Source organism: Manis javanica, chromosome 2 (assembly GCF_040802235.1).
Source record: "Manis javanica isolate MJ-LG chromosome 2, MJ_LKY, whole genome shotgun sequence".
Classification (NCBI taxonomy): Eukaryota; Metazoa; Chordata; class Mammalia; order Pholidota; family Manidae; genus Manis; species Manis javanica.
Window position 1 is genome coordinate 211,737,911 of NC_133157.1, and position 20,668 is coordinate 211,758,578.

Below are 20,668 nucleotides of genomic sequence, written 5' to 3' on the forward strand. Positions count from 1 at the left end.
TTCCTTTGGTAAGATAACTATGTCCTAAAATCCACTAGAATTAGGTGAAGGAACAGCCTTTAAAAATGTTTTCCTCTTATGTCAAAGACAGGAGGCTCTTGTTCTCGAGGTAATACATGCCTGAGAAATGTAACAGACTGAGTCTAAAGTTAGGACAAACATTTCAGACTAAGCAGTGGAAAAGTGTTGATTAGGAACATATTATAAAATGATAGGACAAAAACTTATGAACATGTTTTATCCTTCACAAAATTTGCAACAACTGTGTATTAATTCAATGGACAAACCAAGAATGAGTCAAAAGTTGATTTTACCAAATAGTGATTTTGGTAATACAGTACCTTGCACTTCATAGTTGACTTTCATAGCATGATCTTAGTAATTTTTGCAAAAAATGTCAAGGCATCAGGCACTTCCCACAAGGCCTCTTACAATTCTCTTTGAAATCATTATCTTTTGAAGTGTTAATTGTGTCATCATCTCTGTTGCATTTCTCTCCTGATTGTTAATTTACATAGGTCATCATTTGTCCCCTTCAGGGAAGCCTGAGTTATTTTTTCAGTTTCATGAAGGCCTGTATACTTCCCAACATTTGCATCTTCACTTTGCATTGGTATGGTGCTCTATCGACATGATATTAACAATTAAGAAGATTCACCAACAAAAATAAGAATTCAACCTAAAAGACACTACCTGAATGAAGACTGTCTTACAGTGGTCACTCATTTAAAGTTTTGACAATGCCAACTTTTTACTTTCATATGTGTTCTAGCTGCAGGGACTCAAATAATGAATGAGGAAACAATGAGGACTGCATTACACATAAAAGCAGAATGAGGAAAGATTTCTGACAGGATGGCTTCCTTTGCAGCCGTAGCAAAAACCTCAATGCTTGTCACATATTTTCAAGTTCACTCACATGATGAGTTGCCTAGTATACTTATCTATTACCTGGAACCTCTGAAAGGTTCTTATTTTTTTTCCTTTTTGGAAGTCTATCATTGATTCAATATTTATAAATAACTTACTGGGAAGCTGTGGCTGCATCTGGTAGCTCCTCAATTATAATTCCTGCCCTCCTTTCTTACTCTAGAGGACAAAACAATTGGATTCTACTTTCTCACCTCACTTGAAGCTAGATTAGATGTGAGACTCAGTTTTGAATAATGAGATATAAGAAGTCTGTTGGAGACTTTCTAAGAAATAGTATTTTCTTCCTGCTACAAAGAGAGAGGCACATGAAGAGAAAAGTCCTGTCTCTGCTCTGGCTATTGCCCTTCCTTTTGCCTTTGAATGTGGTCCAGTGAATATTTGATACCTGAAGCTATATTTGAGACCTTGAGGTGACAAGTCTAAGAGTAAAAAGGCCAAGACCCTGAAGATTGTGGTGTGGAAGGATAGCAAGAATCTAAATTCCTGTTAATGTTACTGATTTACTGATTAACTGTGGCACTCACTTACCACTGTAATCCTTGTTAAGTGAACTGTTTTTATGGCTTGTCTGCTGTTAATTGGGTTTTGGACTACTTGCCAGTGAAAGTGTCCTTAACGATACAAATTCATTTATTCAACAAATATGTCACTAGTGCCTACTATGGGCCAGGCATGGACCCAAGAACATTGCAGTGAACAAAACTAAGCTCCTGCTCTTATGAAGCCTACATACTACTGGGAATGGGAAAGAGGTAAAAAATAATCACATAACAGGCTGTGGTAACTGCTGTGAAGAAATAGCATGATAAAGGGACAGAGAGTGTGTTATTCTACATGGGGGAGTTTGTGAAAGCCTCTCTGATGGTATATTTGAGCAGGGATCAGAAGGAAGTGAGGGAGCAAGCAGCAGGGGTATCAGTGTGGTTAGCAGCTTCCAGGCCCGTCCCCGATGACCTCCACTTCCTTATTCATGCCCTGTGTAGGCCCCTGCCCTGGAGTGTGACTTCCTGTCTCATTTCTAAAGAGAACAAGGCAGATGTGAAAGAAAACATTTCCAGTATTTGACTGCAAGAGGACTGTGACCTCTGGCGTGGACACCCTCTCTTTGTTTGCCCTGGGGGAAGCTAGCTGTCATACTGTGAGAGAGCCCTGTGTAGGGATCCATGTGACAAAGGAGGGAGAGGACTACCAACAGCCACTTGAGTGAGCTTGAGAATGGATCCCCCAACCCCAGCTGAGCCTTCAGATAAAATGACAGCTTGACCTGGACCACAGCTTGACTCCCAAGAGCCCTTGAGCCAAAGGCACACAGCTAAGCCACAATGCTGATTCCTGATTACAGGAAACTATAAGACAACAAATATTTACTGGTTTGGGGAAAATGTGTTATTTTACAATAGATAACTATCTGGGAGAAGGGCGTCTAGGCAGGGGTTACAAGTGAGGGCAAAGGCCCCAGGGCAGGAATGTACTAGGTGCAGTTAAGGAATAATGGCAAAGTGGCTGCAGTGGCTGGTGCAGAGAGAGCAAGGGGTAGAAGCACAGATCAGAGGAGGTGGTGGGGGTGGGCTCCAACAGCAAGGATTGCTGAGAAGCTGCTGTAGCTGTCTAGAACTCTCTCTCATGAGGGTATCCTATAACACACATTATGGCATAAATTATTAACAAGTCCTTTCAGTTTTCTCTGTGATGCTAAGCTACACTTCTTTCTAATAGGCTGAATTTCATATAATTTTTGCACTGAAATGGTCTGGCTTGGAAAGTGAGATAAGAAAAGGAGGAAAGTAATGGAATATGGGCAAAAGGAAAATCACCTACTGAGGTCCTCCAAAGACCATCAAACTAATCCAGGTCTCAGCAGGATGAAACTCTAGACTCAAGTGAGAGGAGGACAAGCTATGATTAACAGGTGTAACTGCCAGCAGATTTTGGATATCAATATAGCACAGACAATGGGTCCATGGAGAAAACAGCTTATAGCAAAACAACATTACCTGTCTCCTTTCCCCCCAAAAAGAAGGGCAGATACACTGAGTGTTGCATGCACATGGTCAGGTTAGCCTAGGCCTGAGATACTAAGTCAAGACTTTTGTGTGTCCATCTCTTATTTTAATCCTTAAATTGTTATTCAAGAATTAACATTGTAGACAACGTTCAAAATATTTGGTTAGAGTATTTGGTAAATACCCTTTTGTTGGCTGAAAAACTGGCCCTAAAGAACAGAATCTAAGAATGATTATTAAAGATGCCTAATTATGATGCAGTAATCTCAGAGGTAGGTGGCTTTATAAAAAGTATTAAGACTGAGGCGGAGCCAAGATGGCAGTGTGAGCAGAGCAGTGGAAATCTCCTCCCAAAACCACATATATTTTTGAAAATACAACAAATACAACTCTCCCTAAAAGAGAGACCAGAAGACACAGGACAACAGCCAGGCTACATCCACACCTGCGAGAACCCAGCGCCTCACAAAGGGGGTAAGATACAAGCCCTGGACCGCTGGGACCCGAGCGCCCCTCACCCCAGCTCCCAGCGGAAGGAGAGGAGTCAGAGCGGTGAGGGAGAGGGAGCCCAGGACTGCTAAACACCCAGCCCTAGCCATCCGCACCCAAGCGCAGACACAGTGCGTGCATGGGGTGCTGGAATCTAGGGAAACAGGACAGTAAGACCTGTGAGCAGGTCCCTGCAGCCAGCGCCCTGGGAACAAAGAAAAGTGAGTGCTTTTTGAAAGTCTTAAAGGGACAGGGACCCCACAACTGGATGGGAGCGTCCGGGGACACTTAGCCCAGCAGCTGGAAATCCGGGGGAACTCTGCACACCCTAACCCCCTGTGCAGCAGGGCGGCTCGGAGGCCCCTCACGGAGATAAACAGCCTCCCGGCCGTTTCCCCTCCGACACAGCTCCGCCATATTGGAGCAGCAGCCCGAGGCAGGCCATGCCCACAGCAATTGCGGAGCTAAACTACATAGCGGCCGGGCAAGAATCAGAGGCCCAGTCTGCGCACAGCTGCCCAGCACAAGCCACTAGAGGTCGCTGTTCTCCCAGGAGAGGAAGGCCACAAACCAATAAGAAGGGACGTTCTCCCAGCCGTCACTCGTGCCAGCTCCACAAATTATCCCTATCGCCATGAAAAGGCAGAATTTGAGGCAGACAAAGATCACAGAGACACCACCTGAAAAAGAGATAGACCTAACCAGTCTCCCTGAAAAAGAATTCAAAATAAAAATCATAAACATGCTGACAGAGCTGCAGAGAAATATGCAAGAGCTAAGGGATGAAGTCCAGAGGGAGATTACAGACGTCCAGAGGGAGATTACAGAAGTGAAACAAACTCTGGAAGGATTTATAAGCAGAATGGATAAGATGCAAGAGGCCATTGATGGAACAGAAACCAGAGAACAGGAACTCATAGAAGCTGATACAGAGAGAGATAAAAGGATCTCCAGGAATGAAACAATATTAAGAGAACTGTGTGACCAATCCAAAAGGAACAATATCTGCATTATAGGGGTAGCAGAGGAAGAAGAGAGAGAAAAAGGGATAGAAAGTGTCTTTGAAGAAATAATTGCTGAGAACTTCCCCAAACTGGGGAAGGAAACAGTTGCTCAGACTATGGAAGTACACAGAACTTCCAACAGAAAGGACCCAAGGAGGAAAACACCAAGTCACATAATAATTAAAATGACAAAGATTAAGGACAAGGACAGAGTATCAAAGGCAGCCAGAGAGAAAAAAAAGGACACCTACAAAGGAAAACCCATCAGGTTATCATCAGACTTCTCAACAGAAACCTTACAGACCAGAAGAGAATGGCATGATATATTTAATGCAATGAAACAGAAGGGCCTTGAACCAAGGATACTGTATCCAGCATGATTATCATTTAAATATGAAGAAGGGATTAAACAATTCCCAGACAAGCAAAAGTTGAGGGAATTTGCCTCCCACAAACAATCTCTACAGGGTATTTTAGAGGGACTGCTCTAGATGGAAGCACTCCTAAAAAGAGCACAGAACAGAACACCCAACATATGAAGAATGGAGGAGGAGGAATAAAAAGAGAGAGAAATAATCATCAGGCTGCATTTATAATAGCTTAATAAGTGAGTTAAGTTAGACAGTAAGGTAGTAAAGAAGCTAACCTTGAACCTTTGGTAACCATTAACCTAAAGCCTGCAGTGGCAATCAGTACATATCTTTCAATAATCACCTTAAATGTAAATGGACTGAATGCACCAATCAAAAGATACAGAGTAAAAGAATGGATAAAAAAGCAAGACCCATCTATATGCTGCTTACAAGAGACTCACCTCAAACCCAAAGACATGCACAAATTAAAAGTCAAGGGATGGAAAAAGATATTTCATGCAAACAGTAGGGAGAAAAAAGCAGGTGTTGCAATACTAGTATCAGACAAAATAGACTTCAAAACAAAGAAAGTAACAAGAGATAAAGAAGGATACTACATAATGATAAAGGGCTCAGTCCAACAAGAGGATATAACCATTATAAACATATATGCATCCAATACAGGAGCACCAATATATGTGACACAAATACTAACAGAATTACAGGAGGAAATAGAATGCAATGCATTCATTTTGGGAGACTTCAACACACCACTCACTCAAAAGGACAGATCCACCAGACAGAAAATAAGTAAGGACACAGAGGCACTGAACAACACACTAGAACAGATGGACCTAATAGGCATCTATAGAACTCTACACCCAAAAGCAACAGGATATACATTCTTCTCAAGTGCACATGGAACATTCTCCAGAATAGACCACATACTAGCTCACAAAAAGAGCCTCAGTAAATTCCAAAAGACTGAAATCCTACCAATCAACTTTTCAGACCACAAAGGTATAAAACTAGAAATAAATTGTACAAAGAAAGCAAAAAGGCCCACAAACACATGGAGGCTTAACAACATGCTCCTAAATAATCAATGGATCAATGACCAAATTAAAATGGAGATCCAGCAATATATGGAAACAAATGACAACAACAACACAAAGCCCCAACATCTGAGGGATGCAGCAAAAGCAGTCTTAAGAGGCAAGAACAATCCAGGCACACTTGAAGAAGGAGGAACAATCCCAAATGAATAGTCTAATGTCACAATTATCGAAATTGGAAAAAGAAGAACAAATGAGGCCTAAGGTCAGCAGACGAAGGGACATAATAAAGATCAGAGAAGAAATAAATAAAATTGAGAAGAATAAAACAACAGAAAAAATCAATAAAACCAAGAGCTGGTTCTTCAAGAAAATAAACAAAATAGATAAGCCTCTAGCCAGACTTATCAAGAGTAAAACAGAGTCAACACAAATCAACAGAATCAGAAATGAGAAAGGAAAAAATCACGATGGACCTCACACAAATACAAAGAATTATTAGAGAATAGTATGAAAACCTATATGCTAACAAGCTGAAAAACCTAGGAGAAATGGACAACTTCCTGGAAAAATACAACCTTCCAAGACTGACCTAGAAAGAGACAGAAAATCTAAACAGACCAATTACCAGCAACGAAATTGAAGCAGTAATCAAAAAACTACCCAAGAACAAAACCCCCGGGCCAGATGGATTTACTTCAGAATTTCATCAGACACACAGAGAAGACATAATACCCATTCTCCTTAAAGTTTTCCAAAAAATAGAAGAGGAGGGAATACTCCCAAACTCATTCTATGAAGCCAACATCACCCTAATACCAAAACCAGGAAAAGACTCCACCAAAAAAGAAAACTACAGACCAATATCCCTAATGAATGTAGATGCAAAAATACTCAACAAAATATTAGCAAACCGAATTCAAAAATACATCAAAAGAATCATACACCATGACCAAGTGGGATTCATCCCAGGGATGCAAGGATGGTACAACATTCGAAAATCCATCAACATCATCCACCACATGAACAAAAAGAAGGACAAAAACCACATGATCATCTCTATAGATGCTGAAAAAGCATTCGACAAAATTCAACATTCATTCATGACAAAAACTCAACAAAATGGGCATAGAGGGCAAGTACCTCAACATAATAAAGGCCATATATGATAAACCCACAGCCAACATCATACTGAACAGCGAGAGGCTGAAAGCTTTTCCTTTGAGATTGGGAACAAGATAGGGATGCCCACTCTCCCCACTGTTATTCAACATAGTACTGGATGTCCTAGCCATAGCAATTAGACAAAACAAAGACATGGAATCCAGATTGGTAAAGAAGAAGTCAAACTGTCACTATTTGCAGATGACGTGATATTATACATAAAAAACCCTAAAGACTCCACTCCAAAACTACTAGAACTGATATCGGAATTAAGCAAAGTTGCAGGATACAAAATTAACACACAGAACTATGTGGGTTTCCTATACACCAACAATAAACTAATAGAAAGAGAAATCAGGAAAACAGTTCCATTCACAATAGCATCAAAAAGAATAAAATACCTAGGAATAAACTTAAGCAAGGAAGTGAAAGACCTATACTCAGAAAACTGTAAGACACTCTTAAGAGAAACTAAAGAGGACACTAACAAATGGAAACTCATCCCATGCTCCTGGCTAGGAAGAATTAATATCGTCAAAATGGCCATCCTGCCCAAAGCAATATACAGATTTGATGCAATCCCTATCAAATTACCAACAGCATTCTTCATTGAACTGGAACAAATAGTTCAAAAATTCATATGGAACCACCAAAGACCCCGAATAGCCAAAGCAATCCTGAGAAGGAAGAATAGAGTGGGAGGGATCTCACTCTCCAACTTCAAGCTCTACTACAAAGCCACTGTAATCAAGACAATTTGGTATTGGCACAAGAACAGAGCCACAGACCAGTGAAACAGAATAGAGACTCAAGACATTAACCCAAACATATATGGTCAATTAATATGCGATTAAGGAGCCATGGACATACAATGGGGAAATGACAGTCTCTTCAACAGATGGTCGGCAAAACTGGACAGCTACATGTAAGAGAATGAAGCTGGATCACTCTTTAACCCCATACACAAAAGTAAATTCGAAATGGATCAAAGACCTGAATGTAAGTCATGAAACCATAAAACTCTTAGAGAAAAGCATAGGCAAAAATCTCATGGACATAAACATGAGTGACTTCTTCATGAACATATGTCCCCGGGCAAGGGAAACAAAAGCAAAAATGAACAAGTGGGCCTATATCAAGCTAAAAAGCTTCTGTACAGCAAAGGACACCATCAATAGAACAAAAAGGTATCCTACAGTATGGGAAAATATATTCATAAATGACAGATCTGATAAAGGGCTGACATCCAAAATATATAAAGAGCTCACACACCTCAACAAACAAAAAGCAAATGATACAATTAAAAAATGGGTAAAGGACCTGAAAGGACAGTTCTCTAAAGAAGAAATTCAGATGGCCAACAGACATGAAAAGATGCTCTACATCGCTTGTCATCAGAGAAATGCAAATTAAAACCACAATGAGATAGCGCCTCACACCAGTAAGGATCGCCATCATCGAAAAGACAATCAACAACAAATGTTGGCAAGGTTGTGGAGAAAGGGGAACCCTCCTACACTGCTGGTGGAAATGTATATTAGTTCAACCATTGTGGAAAGCAGTATGGAGGTGCCTCAAAATGCTCAAAATAGACTTACCATTTGACCCAGGAATTCCACTTCTAGGAATTTACCCTAAGAATGCAGCACTCCAGTTTAAAAAAGACAGATGCACCCCTATGTTTATTGCTGCACTATTTACAATAGCCAAGATATGGAAGCAACCTAAATGTCCATCAGTAGACGAATGGATAAAGAAGATGTGGTATTTATACACAATGGAATATTACTCAGCCATAAGAAAAAAACAGATCCTACCATTTGCAACAACATGGATGGAGGTAGAGGGTATTATGCTCAGTGAAATAAGCCAAGCGGAGAAAGACAAGTACCACATGATCTCAGTCATATGTGGAGTATAAGAACAAAGGAAAACCAAAGGGACAAAACAACAGCAGAATCACAGAACCCAAGAATGGACTAATAGTTACCAAAGGGATAGGGACTGGGGAGGATGGGTGGGAAGGGAGGGACAAGGGTGGGGAAAAAGAAAGGGAAAAAAAAATCATAGGGATAAAGGAAAATAGTACCAGCTGTGCTAAAGGATGTATTAATTATCTGTGGTCATTATTTCACAATATTTGTGTAAGTATATATATAATTCATATGTATATCTCTATATAAGTTGTACACATTTAAGATATATATTTTATTTGCCAAAAAAAAAAAAGGGTAGCAGTGTGATTAAAACAAACAAACAAATAAATAAATAAATAAAAGTAAAATAAGTTCAGTACCAATGGGGGAAAAAAAGTAGTAAGATTTAGTTGAGCTTTAAAAAGTCATTCTAGAATGTACAAACAAACATTGTGGAAGAAGCTACATTAAATCTTCCATTTAGTGGTTCTCTAAATGATAGGGGATGAAGAAAATTCGTAAAGGCCAGTTTTCTCAATATAGGCTGTGAAATGAAACCAGAGATCCCACTCGATTGCCCCACTTTTTTTCACAAAGTACCCAGAAAAGTGGTAGTAACTTTATTTTTGAAAATTTGGTAAGAAACTATGGTTTGTTTGGAAAGTAACCCTAGACAAAAGATAACATGATTTCAAGAATGAAGCACAGCATCATAGCAATTACCCAGTAAGTACAGAACTGAATTCTGAAGGCTATTAAATTGTCCTGGGACGAGCTACTATTTACCCTACTAAGAGGACAAAAGAAGATAAATCTATTTTTATCCTCTCATAAAACCTCAGCTCCATAAAAGAGGCAGCACTGGTCTCCACTAATCTATTATCAGGAACAAAACATAATGGCGTTGATCAAGATAAAAGTGACCAGCATACTTTTTCCTGAGAAGTTCTGAAATGCGACTGATCACTCTAGTCTGATTCATGAATTCCGGAAAAGACAGGAGAAGCAAAGCTAAAAGGTGTTTCTAGTTGTGGGCAGAGATGGCAAAACCTCTCCCTCTCTTCCCCAACCGCCTCCCACCGCCCCCACCATAGCCTATGTTGGAGGAGCTCCGCAGAATTAGACTTGGCTCCATTACAGGCTCTGCCTTTTTTTTTTTTCCTTCCTGTGCAACTATAGACAAGTCAGGACGCTCGGAACTGTATCCGAACTGCAAAGGTCTTTGGCACGACCATGGAGGGAATTTCGGTGCAGAAAGTGGCAATGACTTGCCCAAACTCACTGCCCACAGCAGAACTCGAATTCAAACCCGGGTAAAACCAATCAGTCAGTTTTCACGAATAAATGGAATAACGATGTCCACACAGCATTCTTCCGGAAACTTGGAAGACCAGATGCGGGTCAAACAGCTGTGCATCACTTCCTAAAGCGCCAGAGCGTTGTGGAAGATCACTGCCAAGTAGCGATGAAGAGCCAGGACTGCAGCCCCAGCCCAAGTAGGCGCCTCAATCCTGAACCGTGGGCGCCGCCATCCAGACCCAACTCCTTACAGGAGACGCCCCCTCGGCCAGCGCGGCCCAGCCCCGGGAGGGCGTATAAGGAAGGCGGCGCGTGCATCCCGCTGCGACTCACCTGTCACCCGGGCCACGCCAGGGTGCACGCGCAGGGCCGGCGATCACGCGCAGAGTGGGCGCCCCGTTCTCACCCTTCAGTCTTCGCAAGGGTCCCCTTTTTTCCCCAGCCCCGGATCTTCTGCCGCTCGGACCCGGCTTCCGCCCCGGAGGGGCCCCTGGCCGTCACATGACCAAAGGGGCGGAGAGCTGGGCGGGGCATCATGTGACCATTTGGCGGCGACAGGTGATGACGCATGAGCGCGCGCTCGGAGTTTCAGCTGCAAGGGAAAGGAGTTAAGGAAGGAGTTGGGGTCTGGTGTGGGAAGTCGGGGTGCAGTCAGACGGATCTAGGTCGGGCAGCCAGGTAAGACAGAAGCGGGGGGTGGCGAAACGGGGGGTGGCGGGAGGTGTCGCCTCCCTCTCGCGCGCTCCGCAGCTGCCCTGAGCTGGGCTCTCTGGACCTGGGCTTTGGTCCTGGTTCTTTTCACCTTTAGCAGTGAGGCTGGGGCAGTTGACCTACCTCTCCGGGACGTCATCTCTCCATCCTTCAGCCCAAGTGTGTGGGGAAAAGATCACGAATTCTTCGTGCGGACCAATCTGGCTTGAGCTTTGAAATCAGGGCCTTGGGCAGCGCGTTTGAGTAAACACTCTGAGCCTCAATTTCCTTTTCTCGTCTGTAAGTGGTTGTGAGGATTAGCGATGAGAATGAAGTTCCCGGGCACCAGTTTATGGGCACGGGGAGCCGGAAGGGTGGTTGCCATTACAGTTTTAACTGGCCATATGTTTACTGATACCTATTTAGTGTAAGGAGCGGTTTTATATACTGGAGACTATGTCAGAGTTCTAGTTCTTGTGGCTCCCAGGGTGGAGTGGCAGACATAAGAGCAAATACTTCTGATGAGCTTTACTGAGTCTTATAATAGAAGTGTGCATGTGATTGTGATAGGCATAGTGGTAGCAGGAGGCAAGGAATGAGCGGTTGCTTGTGCGGGTAAGAGAAGTCTTCGCAAAGAAAGCTGTGTTTTGAAAAAGAAGACACAGCTCTGGCTGAACTTGGATAGGCCCCTGTAGACTTAAGGTGGTCAGCCTAGGGTCTATAAATTGTTGTGTGTCTACTACTGTGTTGTACAGGAAGATGAGAAGAGGCAACAGTAGAGAAGTGTTTTTACATTAGCTGGTAATTGGTCTTGCTTACAGAAAAATCTTACAGACCTGCTACGGCCTGAATGTTTGTGTCCCTTCCCAACCCCACATCTGCTACATTGAAATCCTGGCTCCAGTTTCTGGGTTTTAGGAGATGGGGCCTTTTGGAGGTGCTTAGGCCAGGAGGATGGAGCCCTCATGAATGGGGTTAGTGCCATTATAAAAGAGGCTCCAGAGAACTCCCTTCCCTTTCTACCTTGTGAAAACAAAGAGTAAGAAGGCATGGGCTATGACCAGGAGGAGGGCTTTCACCAGAACGTGACCATGCAGGCTCCTTGATCTTGGACTTCCCAGCCTCCAGAATTGTGAGAAATAAATGTCCATTTATAAGGCACCCAATCTGTGGTATTTTATTACAGCAGCCTGAGTGGCTCAAGACAAGGCCTGTAAGGGGAGGCACAATAACATGCTGGGGAAAAACTTGGCAAATACATAACCTTGTTTTATTATTGGAGACCGTAGGTACAGGGAACAAAAAGATTGTTGTTACTTGGGGAGGGCTCCAAGAGGAGGTTGATTTAAACCGGGATTTCTCAACCACTGCACTATTGACATTTGAGGCCAGGTAATTCTTTGCTGGGGGAGGGGGTTGTCCTATGAATTATGTACTTTGCTATACTTAGTGGGAGAAATAGGGAAAAGTGGGTCTACTTCATCTTTCCTCTCCATCCATTCTCTTAACTTCTCAGGCCGAATCTTTTCCCTTGAAAAACTCCAGAATTACAGAAGGAAATTTTCTCCAGATCTCTGCAAGTGGAAAGTTTCATTGGAGTAATGTGAATTTTGCATTCAGATAATAAGGATAGCTACCATGTGGTATACACTTTGCATTTTACTGGATTGGATTAATTCTTACATACACTGTGCCTTGGCAGTTTGAGCTGCTATAAAAAAAAATACCATAGATTGGTGGCTTAAAAAACGGGAATTTATTTCTTGCATTTTTGAAGACTGGAAGTCTGAGATGAGGGTGCTGGCACATTTGTATCTGGGCCCTTGTGACTTGCAGAAGGCCCCTTTCTCACTGTGTCCTTACGTGGTAGAGAGCAAGCAAGCCATGTTGTTTCTTCCTCTTCTAATAATGACATTAATCTCATCAGGAGGGCCCCAAGCTCATGCATAACATAATCTGAACCTAAAAGCCACCTTTCCAAATATTATCCAAATACATTGGGGTTACGGCTTCAACATACATATTTTGGGGAGGACTCAATGATCTCAATGTTCTCCATACTTGTTTGGCCCTAAGGAACATTAGGATGTTCATAAAAATACACATTCCTCAGAAAGTCCTTAGTAATGCTGTGAGGTAAGTATGATTATTTCCTTTTTTACAAAGGAGCAAACTGAAGATAGAGAAGTTAAACAACTTAACCAAGGCCATACAGCCTTAAAAGGCATGGGCAGGACAGAATTTCCAGGCATCTATGTCCAGTGTCCACTTTCTTAACACTGCTCTGTATTGTTGCTCACAGCATTATAATGATGAAGTTGACGGTAATGTTCATTTCCACTTTTAAAGACTTACGTGCTTTATTATACTTGTTAACGCATTCAATTGTCACAGTAATCCTTGAGGTACACACTAGATCATTCCTATTTTACAGAAGGGAAAAGTGAAGCATTAAGAGATTAAATAACTTGATTAAAGCCATTCAGTTATTCAAGTGACAACGTCAGGCTGTGAACTCAGGAAATCTGGCTCCAGAGGCTGCAAGCTTAATCCCTACTTTATATTGCCTCCATGTTTTACTCTATCATGTAGCTAGCATTTATTTTAGTGTAAGCATGTTTCATATTACCATTAAGTAAAATTGATATTCCAGTGAGATATGCCCTGTTTATACTATGGCTTGCCCACCTCTTGCTTTCCTCCTAGTTCATAGAAATAGTATACTTTGACAATTATTTCTCCAGAACTGTGCTGTCCAGGGTAATAGCTACTAGCCACGTGTGGTTATTTCAAGTTAAGTTGATTAAATAATACTTAAAATTCAGTTCCTCAGTCATGCTAACCACATTTCTGGTAATCGATAGTCATGTGTGCCTAGTGTCCACTATATTGGAAAGTGAAGATATAGAACATTTTTGTCATGGCAGAAAGTTCTATTGGACAGCACTGTTCTAGACAATTTAGAGTAACACCCAAATCAAGACTGACTAGAAAACTGAATACTTGAACCATATCATTTGATCCTTGCAGGACTGTTTTATGACTAACAGTTGGTGCCATAACAAGTAAGCCCCAAATCTAAATGGCCTTGCTTTTATTTTTGGCTTTGCACAATTTAAGTTTTTATATCTTTCATGTGTGGAGCCTGATTGGTGGGCAGTGTTGCACCAAGCAGTGATATAGTATCCTAGTGATCCTCCATCTTCACTTACAGTTTCTGAGGTCACTGTGCTGCTTGTTTCCAGCTATCAAATGGGAAATATTATTGACAAAGTGTGTGGTTTTAATGGACTGAGCTTGGAAATGGCTTATATGGTTGAAGGGTAAATGAGTTTGATGGGCACAGAGCTAGTATCTGCCACAAGCATCTTGTTCTTAGCTTACCCGGAGGAATAACTTAAGAAACAGTCCTAGGAAGCTTATTAGTGCATCCATTGTAAAGCCATTATTGAGGATATCTTTTATGACTCTTATTATTTCATGTATGATGACCCATGCAACCTTGATTGCCATGGAAAGATTTATTTTTCCTGAGTTCATCTGTACGGAGAACGAGAATCCTATAACTCACTTTTTAATCAGGAAACTCATAGCTGTGTAGAATCCTAAAGAATTCTTACCCTTGCATGATTGCATTCTAATTTTCTCAGGTACTTGATTTTCCCTTTAATCTGTTTTTTGATCCTGATTTTTATGAATTTATATCTTTCCATCTTACTGCATATGTTTGTAACATATTGTGTAACTGTCTCAACTTATTTGGTATGGCAGAGTGAGTTTGTAAATGAATACTCTATTTCACCAAACTGCAAATGTTCAAAAATCATCATTGGTTTTTCATTCATATTCATAGTCATATTTTCTCTCTTGGTGTGAAATTTTAATACCACAAAAAGTCCCCCTAATATCATACTGAGAACCTTTGTCCCGTCATCTGGATTTTAACATCTGTAACATTTTGCCATATTTGCTTCAGGTCTTGATTTTTAATATAAATTTAAAAAATAGATAAAGCTGAAAATCCCATTTGACTGCCCTAGGCCCAACTGGACCAATTTTTTACCCTGTATTAAGACTGTCTACCCTATGCTCCAAAATATATTTACTGACTATTTGTTAATGAATGATTTGAATTGATGAGTTGTGGCTGTTTGTCTGTAGTAGATTAACCTGTCTGTCAAAAATAGAAATCAGCATCTTAGGCATCTTCTCTGAGAACCCTGTGTCTTTTTTAGTGAGTCTAATGACTGATACAGTAAGGTGTCCGTCCCTGTCCATTGAATCAGTGAAGTGAATCTAATTAAAAAGAATCAACAATTGAGAAACTACTGTAGTAGTCTGGGTGTGAGATTAAGGTGGTAGCTTGGAGAGGATAGAAATGCCAGAGGTCCTGGACAGTTCTCCACAGGGGAAAGTAAGGGCAGGAGGCAGGTCCCAATGCTACTTAATTGTGCAGTGTGTGCTGGTCCACAGTGAGATGCCCCTTCCATCTTAAAAGATGATAAACCTGAGTTCTCAGAGGCTAAAGCCCATGGTTACTCAAGAGTTAAGTGGCAGGGCCTGAATTCAAGCACTGTCTGTATGATTCTAAGAAAGTACCTCTTTCTGCTAATTTGTACAGACTGAAGAACCGCCTTCCCATCCCTCTAAGCCTGTGTGATTTCTCCCCACTTTTCTGATTGGTGTCAGTGGATTGAATTTCAGGTAGCTTCTGAATTAAGCAAAGGTGTCTCTTTGCAGGGAGCTTTACTAAGTGGTCCAAAGCTTAAAGATTTGGTAGTTGAAGATACAGATTAGGGAGTGTTTAATATGAAGGTAATAACTGAAACTGTTATAGTGGATAAGCTACCAGAAGATAAGAACTTATAGGGAAATTCTGCTTTTACTGAAAACAGAATCTGGGATCTCCCCAAGTGTTTAAATCTGTCAGAACCCAGAGGACTATCAGGGACACACGTGCACACACGCACACACACACACACACACGCACACACACACACATACATACATACATATTCATATATATATATATATATTTAGTTTTCAGCATTCAATATGCATATATGTCAGATAAGTTAAAAATTACAGGTTTTTGAAGTTTTCACCTTGTTAAACCATTTTATTATGGCTATTTTCATTTTTTAGAAAAATGAATCACCTCTTTTTCTAACCCATTTATGTTTCACCTTTTTAAGACCAGTGCTGTTGTTGAATTATTCAGAGAACTAAGGACTATTTTAGAAGAGAGTATTCTGCCTCTCTTGAATAATGAAGACAGTTACCTTTCCCATGTTGTGAGTGCATCTGTTTGCTGGCCCAGATGAGGCACAAATGCTTCAGTGCCCCTTCAAGGGGTATAGATTGTAGATAATAGTGTGTCATTTGTGGGATATTGGATACATTCATAGGGATATTTACTGCAGTTTATTTTCTTATGTAGTTATTAACTTGGACTCATAAATCTTATTTCATTGTGTTTGAAAACTTAGGTAATAATTTCAAGATGCCAGGGCGTTCCAGTTCAAATTCATGTTCAACTGGTTTTATATCCTTCAGTGGTATAGAATCTGCTCTCTCCTCGTTGAAAAACTTCCAATCCTGTATCAGCTCCGGAATGGACACAGCCTCTAGTGTTGCTTTGGATCTAGTCGAAACTCAAAGTAAGTAATAAAAAAAACATTCTTTTGTGTCTACTTTGAGGTGACCTTGTGTGGAGGCATTACTCTGGGGATGTGAGATACTGCTTCCCTTAGGAGTGTCCTTGAGACAGTTGTTTAATCCCTCTGGGCATCTGTTTTCCCATCTTGTTCTAAGTGCCACATAGCGATGCACTGAGAATGAAATGAAATTGACTCATTCATGAGTGTTCCTACAGTTATGTGCCACTAGAAATTGCACTAGAAATTTATAGGCTAAAATATGAAGGTTCCTGGCCTCAAGCAGCATAAATATAAAATATGTGACACTATGAACTATGAGGTATGTAAATACATTATGATCAAGTTATTTTACAGTAATTTAACTGTACTTTGTTCATGCTTGATTACTCAATAGACACAGTTTACATTAGGGGTACCAGCAGAAGAAGACCTACAAAAGCAGAAAGTTCAGCTTTGGTGAAGTCTATTAAAATTTTTCAGTCAAAAGATCTTGAAAGATGTTGCTTTATTTCTTCTGATTAGAGTTGTTTTTACTTTATATTATATATGGAGACAGGAGAACATTATAATATTTTTGTGTTGTTTTTAATATCACTGTTTTATTTGCAATTTGATTGTGATGTGTTGGTGTGGGGTTTTTTTTGTTTTAATTATGTTTGGTGTTCTTTAAGCTTTATGGATTTCTGGGCTTATAGTTTTGATCAAATTTGGAAAAACTTCTGCTTTTATTTCTTCAAGTACTTTTTCTGTTCATCCTCTCCCCTGTCTTACTGGGACTTCAGTTACATGTATGTTAGACTGCTTGATTTTCTCCTATAAATCACCGGGGTTCAGTTGATTTTTCTTCCAGTCTTTTTTCTCTCTAGCTTTGGTTTAAAAGTGTCTGTTGCTGTGTCTTCAAGTTCATTGGTCTTATCTACTGTAGTGGCTAATCTGTTGTTAATTCTATCCAGTGAATTTTAAATTTCAGATACTGGTTTTTCAGCTATAGAACATATAAAAAAGAATTGAATGGAATCTTACTTCTGTCTTCTATTTCTCTCTTCAGTATGTTCCTGTTTTCTATATTCTTGAGTATATGAAGCATATTTATAATAGTTGTTTTAATATCCTTGTCTGCTGATTATATAACCTCTGTTGCTGCTTCTTCACATGGTTATTGTTGTTGTTGAATGTTTGGATTTTGTTGTCTTCCTTTGAAGAGTTTTGACCTTTGTTTTGGCAGGCATCTAAGTACATGTGGATTAGGCTGATCCTTTCCAGGCCTGTTGTTAAACTTTGTTAGGGTGGGTGTAGTGTAGCATTACTTTAGGGCTAATTTAACCTTGTCACAAAGCTTGGCCTTTCTGGAGTCTCTTGGTTGCCCAGAATATTCAGTTAGATAGCTCTACTCTGCTGGATGGAATTTGAATGTCTTCCAGTCCTGCAGGAATTCCAGGAATTATTCACATTACAGCTCACAGGAGTTGTTCCTCAGCAGTTTAGGATTTAGCATCAGAGGCAAAGGGATCTCTGTGCAGATTCCTAGAGCACTTTTTCTGCATAACTCTCTCTCAGCGCTCTGTCATGGAAACCCCTGTTGCCTCAGCCTCTCTGAACATCAGTACATCTCCTGGGTCCTTCAAGACTTCGGTGCTGTGCGATTGCAGGGCTTACTGTAGTTGTTTCCCATTTTGCAGGACTCACAGTTCTACTCTGCCTATTGTCCCACTTTCTGAAAGTGCTGTTTCATATATTTTGTCCAGCTTTCTAGTTGTTTATGGTAGGAGGGCCAGTTCTATACCAGTTATTCTTTCATGGCCAGCAGCAGAAGTCACCAAAAATCTTTAGTGGGTGGCTTCTAAAGATCTTAACCCTGTGCAGCCTGGTTTGTAGCCTACTTTTGGGTATTTGGCTTTGGTAGGTAGCCCTGAACAAAAGTCATAATAAAATCTTAAATCATAAGAGAGATGAGCTGGAACATAAACCTCCTGGAAGACTGTATCAGGATTTGCTTTGAAGGCTTCTGAGTGGTTTTGCTACAAAGTTCCTTGTTTTCCTTTTGTTTTATTTTTAAAAATAAGTATATGGTGCAAGATATAACATACTCTGTGTGATTTCAAAAGAAATGGAAGCATCCGTTTTTGAAAGGTTCATGCTCTAAAGCAGCAGTTGGCAAATGTTTTCTCTGAGGGATCAGATAGCAAGTATTTTCAGCTCTGTAGGCCAGGCAGTCTCTGTTGCAATTACCCTGTTGAATCTTTTACAGTTGTTAAATTTTGACCACATGTACCTCATGAAAGAGTCTCAGAAACTTCTGGTTATGAAGTTGAATTTGAGTACTTATGAGCAGGAGTTAGATGACATGGGAAATTCCCTACAGAGAGAATGTTTAGGATGACCACCACTGGAGTAATTCAGCAAGAGCTTGTTAGGAGAGCAGTTTTGTTTTTTTTTTAAACAATGTTAACATTTCAGTTTATTTCTATTTTAAACTTGTATTTTTACATAGTGATTTGTAATTAAGTAATTAAATAATTTGTATCCTGTTTCTTTTTTTCTTAATGCCTTTTTCTTTTTGGAGTATAGGTAAATTAAAAACCATCTGAAATCTATAGGCAGGTCCCTTCTTGCTTTTCTACCCTTTTTAAAAACTAACTTTTTAATTGAAGTATAGTTGATATACAATATTAAATAAATTTCAGGTGTACAGCATAGTGATTTGACATTTATATACATTACCAAATGATAACCAGGATAAGTGTAGTTAGCATTGGTCACCATACAAAGTTAATATTTTCAACTACACTCCCTATGGTGTACTTTACATCCCTATGACTTATTTATTCTATAACTGGTTTTTCAGCTATATGCAAAACAGTTACATGCAAAACAATACCCTTCCACTATTTCATCCATTCTGTGTACCCCTTTCTTAATACCCTTTCACTATTTCACCCATTCTGTGTACCCCTTTCTTCCCAAGAAACCACCGGTTTTTTCTCTGTTTATGAATCTGTTTCTGTTCTATTTTGTTTTGTTTTTAGATTCCAATATAACCAAAATCATGTGATGTTTATCTTTCTCTGTCTTATTTCACTTAGAATAATACCCTTAGGTCTATCCATGTTGTTACAAATGGCAGGATTTCATTCTTCTTCATGGCTGAGTAATATTCCATAGTATATATGCCACACCTTCTTTATCCATTCATCTAGCAACAGATACTTAGGTTGCTTTTATATCTTGGTTTTTGTAGTTAATGCTGTGATAAACATTTATCTTTTCAAATTAGTGTTTTCATGTTCTTTGGATAAATACTCAGCATGGAATTATTCTATTCCATGGTATTCTATTTTCTTTTTTCCACACTGCTTTCCACAATGGGTCTACATTAACTTTGTATAGTGACCAATGCTAACTACACTTATCCTGGTTATCATTTGGTAATATATATAAATGTCAAATCACTATGCTCTACACCTGAAACTTATTTAATATTGTATATCAACTATACTTCAATTAAAAATAAGTTAATTTTTAAAAAGGGTAGAAAAGCAAGAAGAGACTTGCCTACATATTTCATATTGGTAATTACAAATCACCAATTTACACTGCCAACAAACATGCACCAGGGTTCCCTTTTCTCCACATCCTTGCCAACACTTGTTATTTCTTGTATTTTTGATACTAGCCATTCTGATTGGTATGAGGTGATACCTCATTGTGGTTTTTATTTGTAGTCCCTGATGATTAGTGATGTTGAGCATCTTTTCATGTGTCTTTGGCCATCTGTATGTCTTCTTTGAAAAAATGCCTATTCAGAACTTCTGCCCATTTTCTAATTGGATTGTGTTTTTGGTGTTGAGTGTATGAGTTCTTAAGTATTTTGACCATTAACCCCTTATCAGATACATTATTTGCATATATATTCTCTCATCTAGTAGATTCCCTTTTCTTTTGTTAATAGTTTTACTTTGCAAAGCTTTTTAGTTTCATGTAGTCCCAATTGTTAATTTTTGCTTTTGTTGTCGTTGCTTGAGGAGACATATCCAAAAAGTATTGCTAAGACCAGTGTCTAAGAGTTTACTGCCTATCTTTTCTTTCAGGAGTTTTATGATTT

The 20,668-nt window shown here is 39.9% G+C and overlaps 2 protein-coding genes across 7 annotated transcripts in view; one reads left to right on the forward strand and one right to left on the reverse strand.

Annotated features, from left to right (window-relative positions):
• WASHC5 (WASH complex subunit 5) overlaps positions 1-10,712 on the reverse strand; it is a 67,972-nt gene extending 57,260 nt beyond the window's left edge. For 3 of the 5 annotated variants that reach the window (XR_012128497.1, XR_012128496.1, XM_073230125.1), the window contains exon 1: positions 10,550-10,712. The gene's annotated coding sequence lies outside the window, so the exon portion shown is untranslated. Of the gene's footprint in view, positions 1-3,996; positions 4,106-10,549 lie in introns of all 5 variants that reach the window. The other 2 variants (XM_073230126.1, XM_073230127.1) reach the window with 2 other exon arrangements.
• A 41-nt stretch (positions 10,713-10,753) lies between these two features.
• Positions 10,754-20,668, forward strand: part of NSMCE2 (NSE2 (MMS21) homolog, SMC5-SMC6 complex SUMO ligase) — a 213,630-nt gene continuing 203,715 nt past the window's right edge. Inside the window, exons 1-2 of one of the 2 annotated variants that reach the window (XM_073230130.1) lie at positions 10,754-10,894; positions 16,396-16,566. In XM_073230130.1, coding sequence (XP_073086231.1) covers positions 16,410-16,566 — 157 coding nt within the window. In that variant the 5' untranslated portion in view covers positions 10,754-10,894; positions 16,396-16,409. The remainder of the gene's footprint in view (positions 10,895-16,395; positions 16,567-20,668) is intronic. The other variant, XM_073230129.1, reaches the window with a different exon arrangement.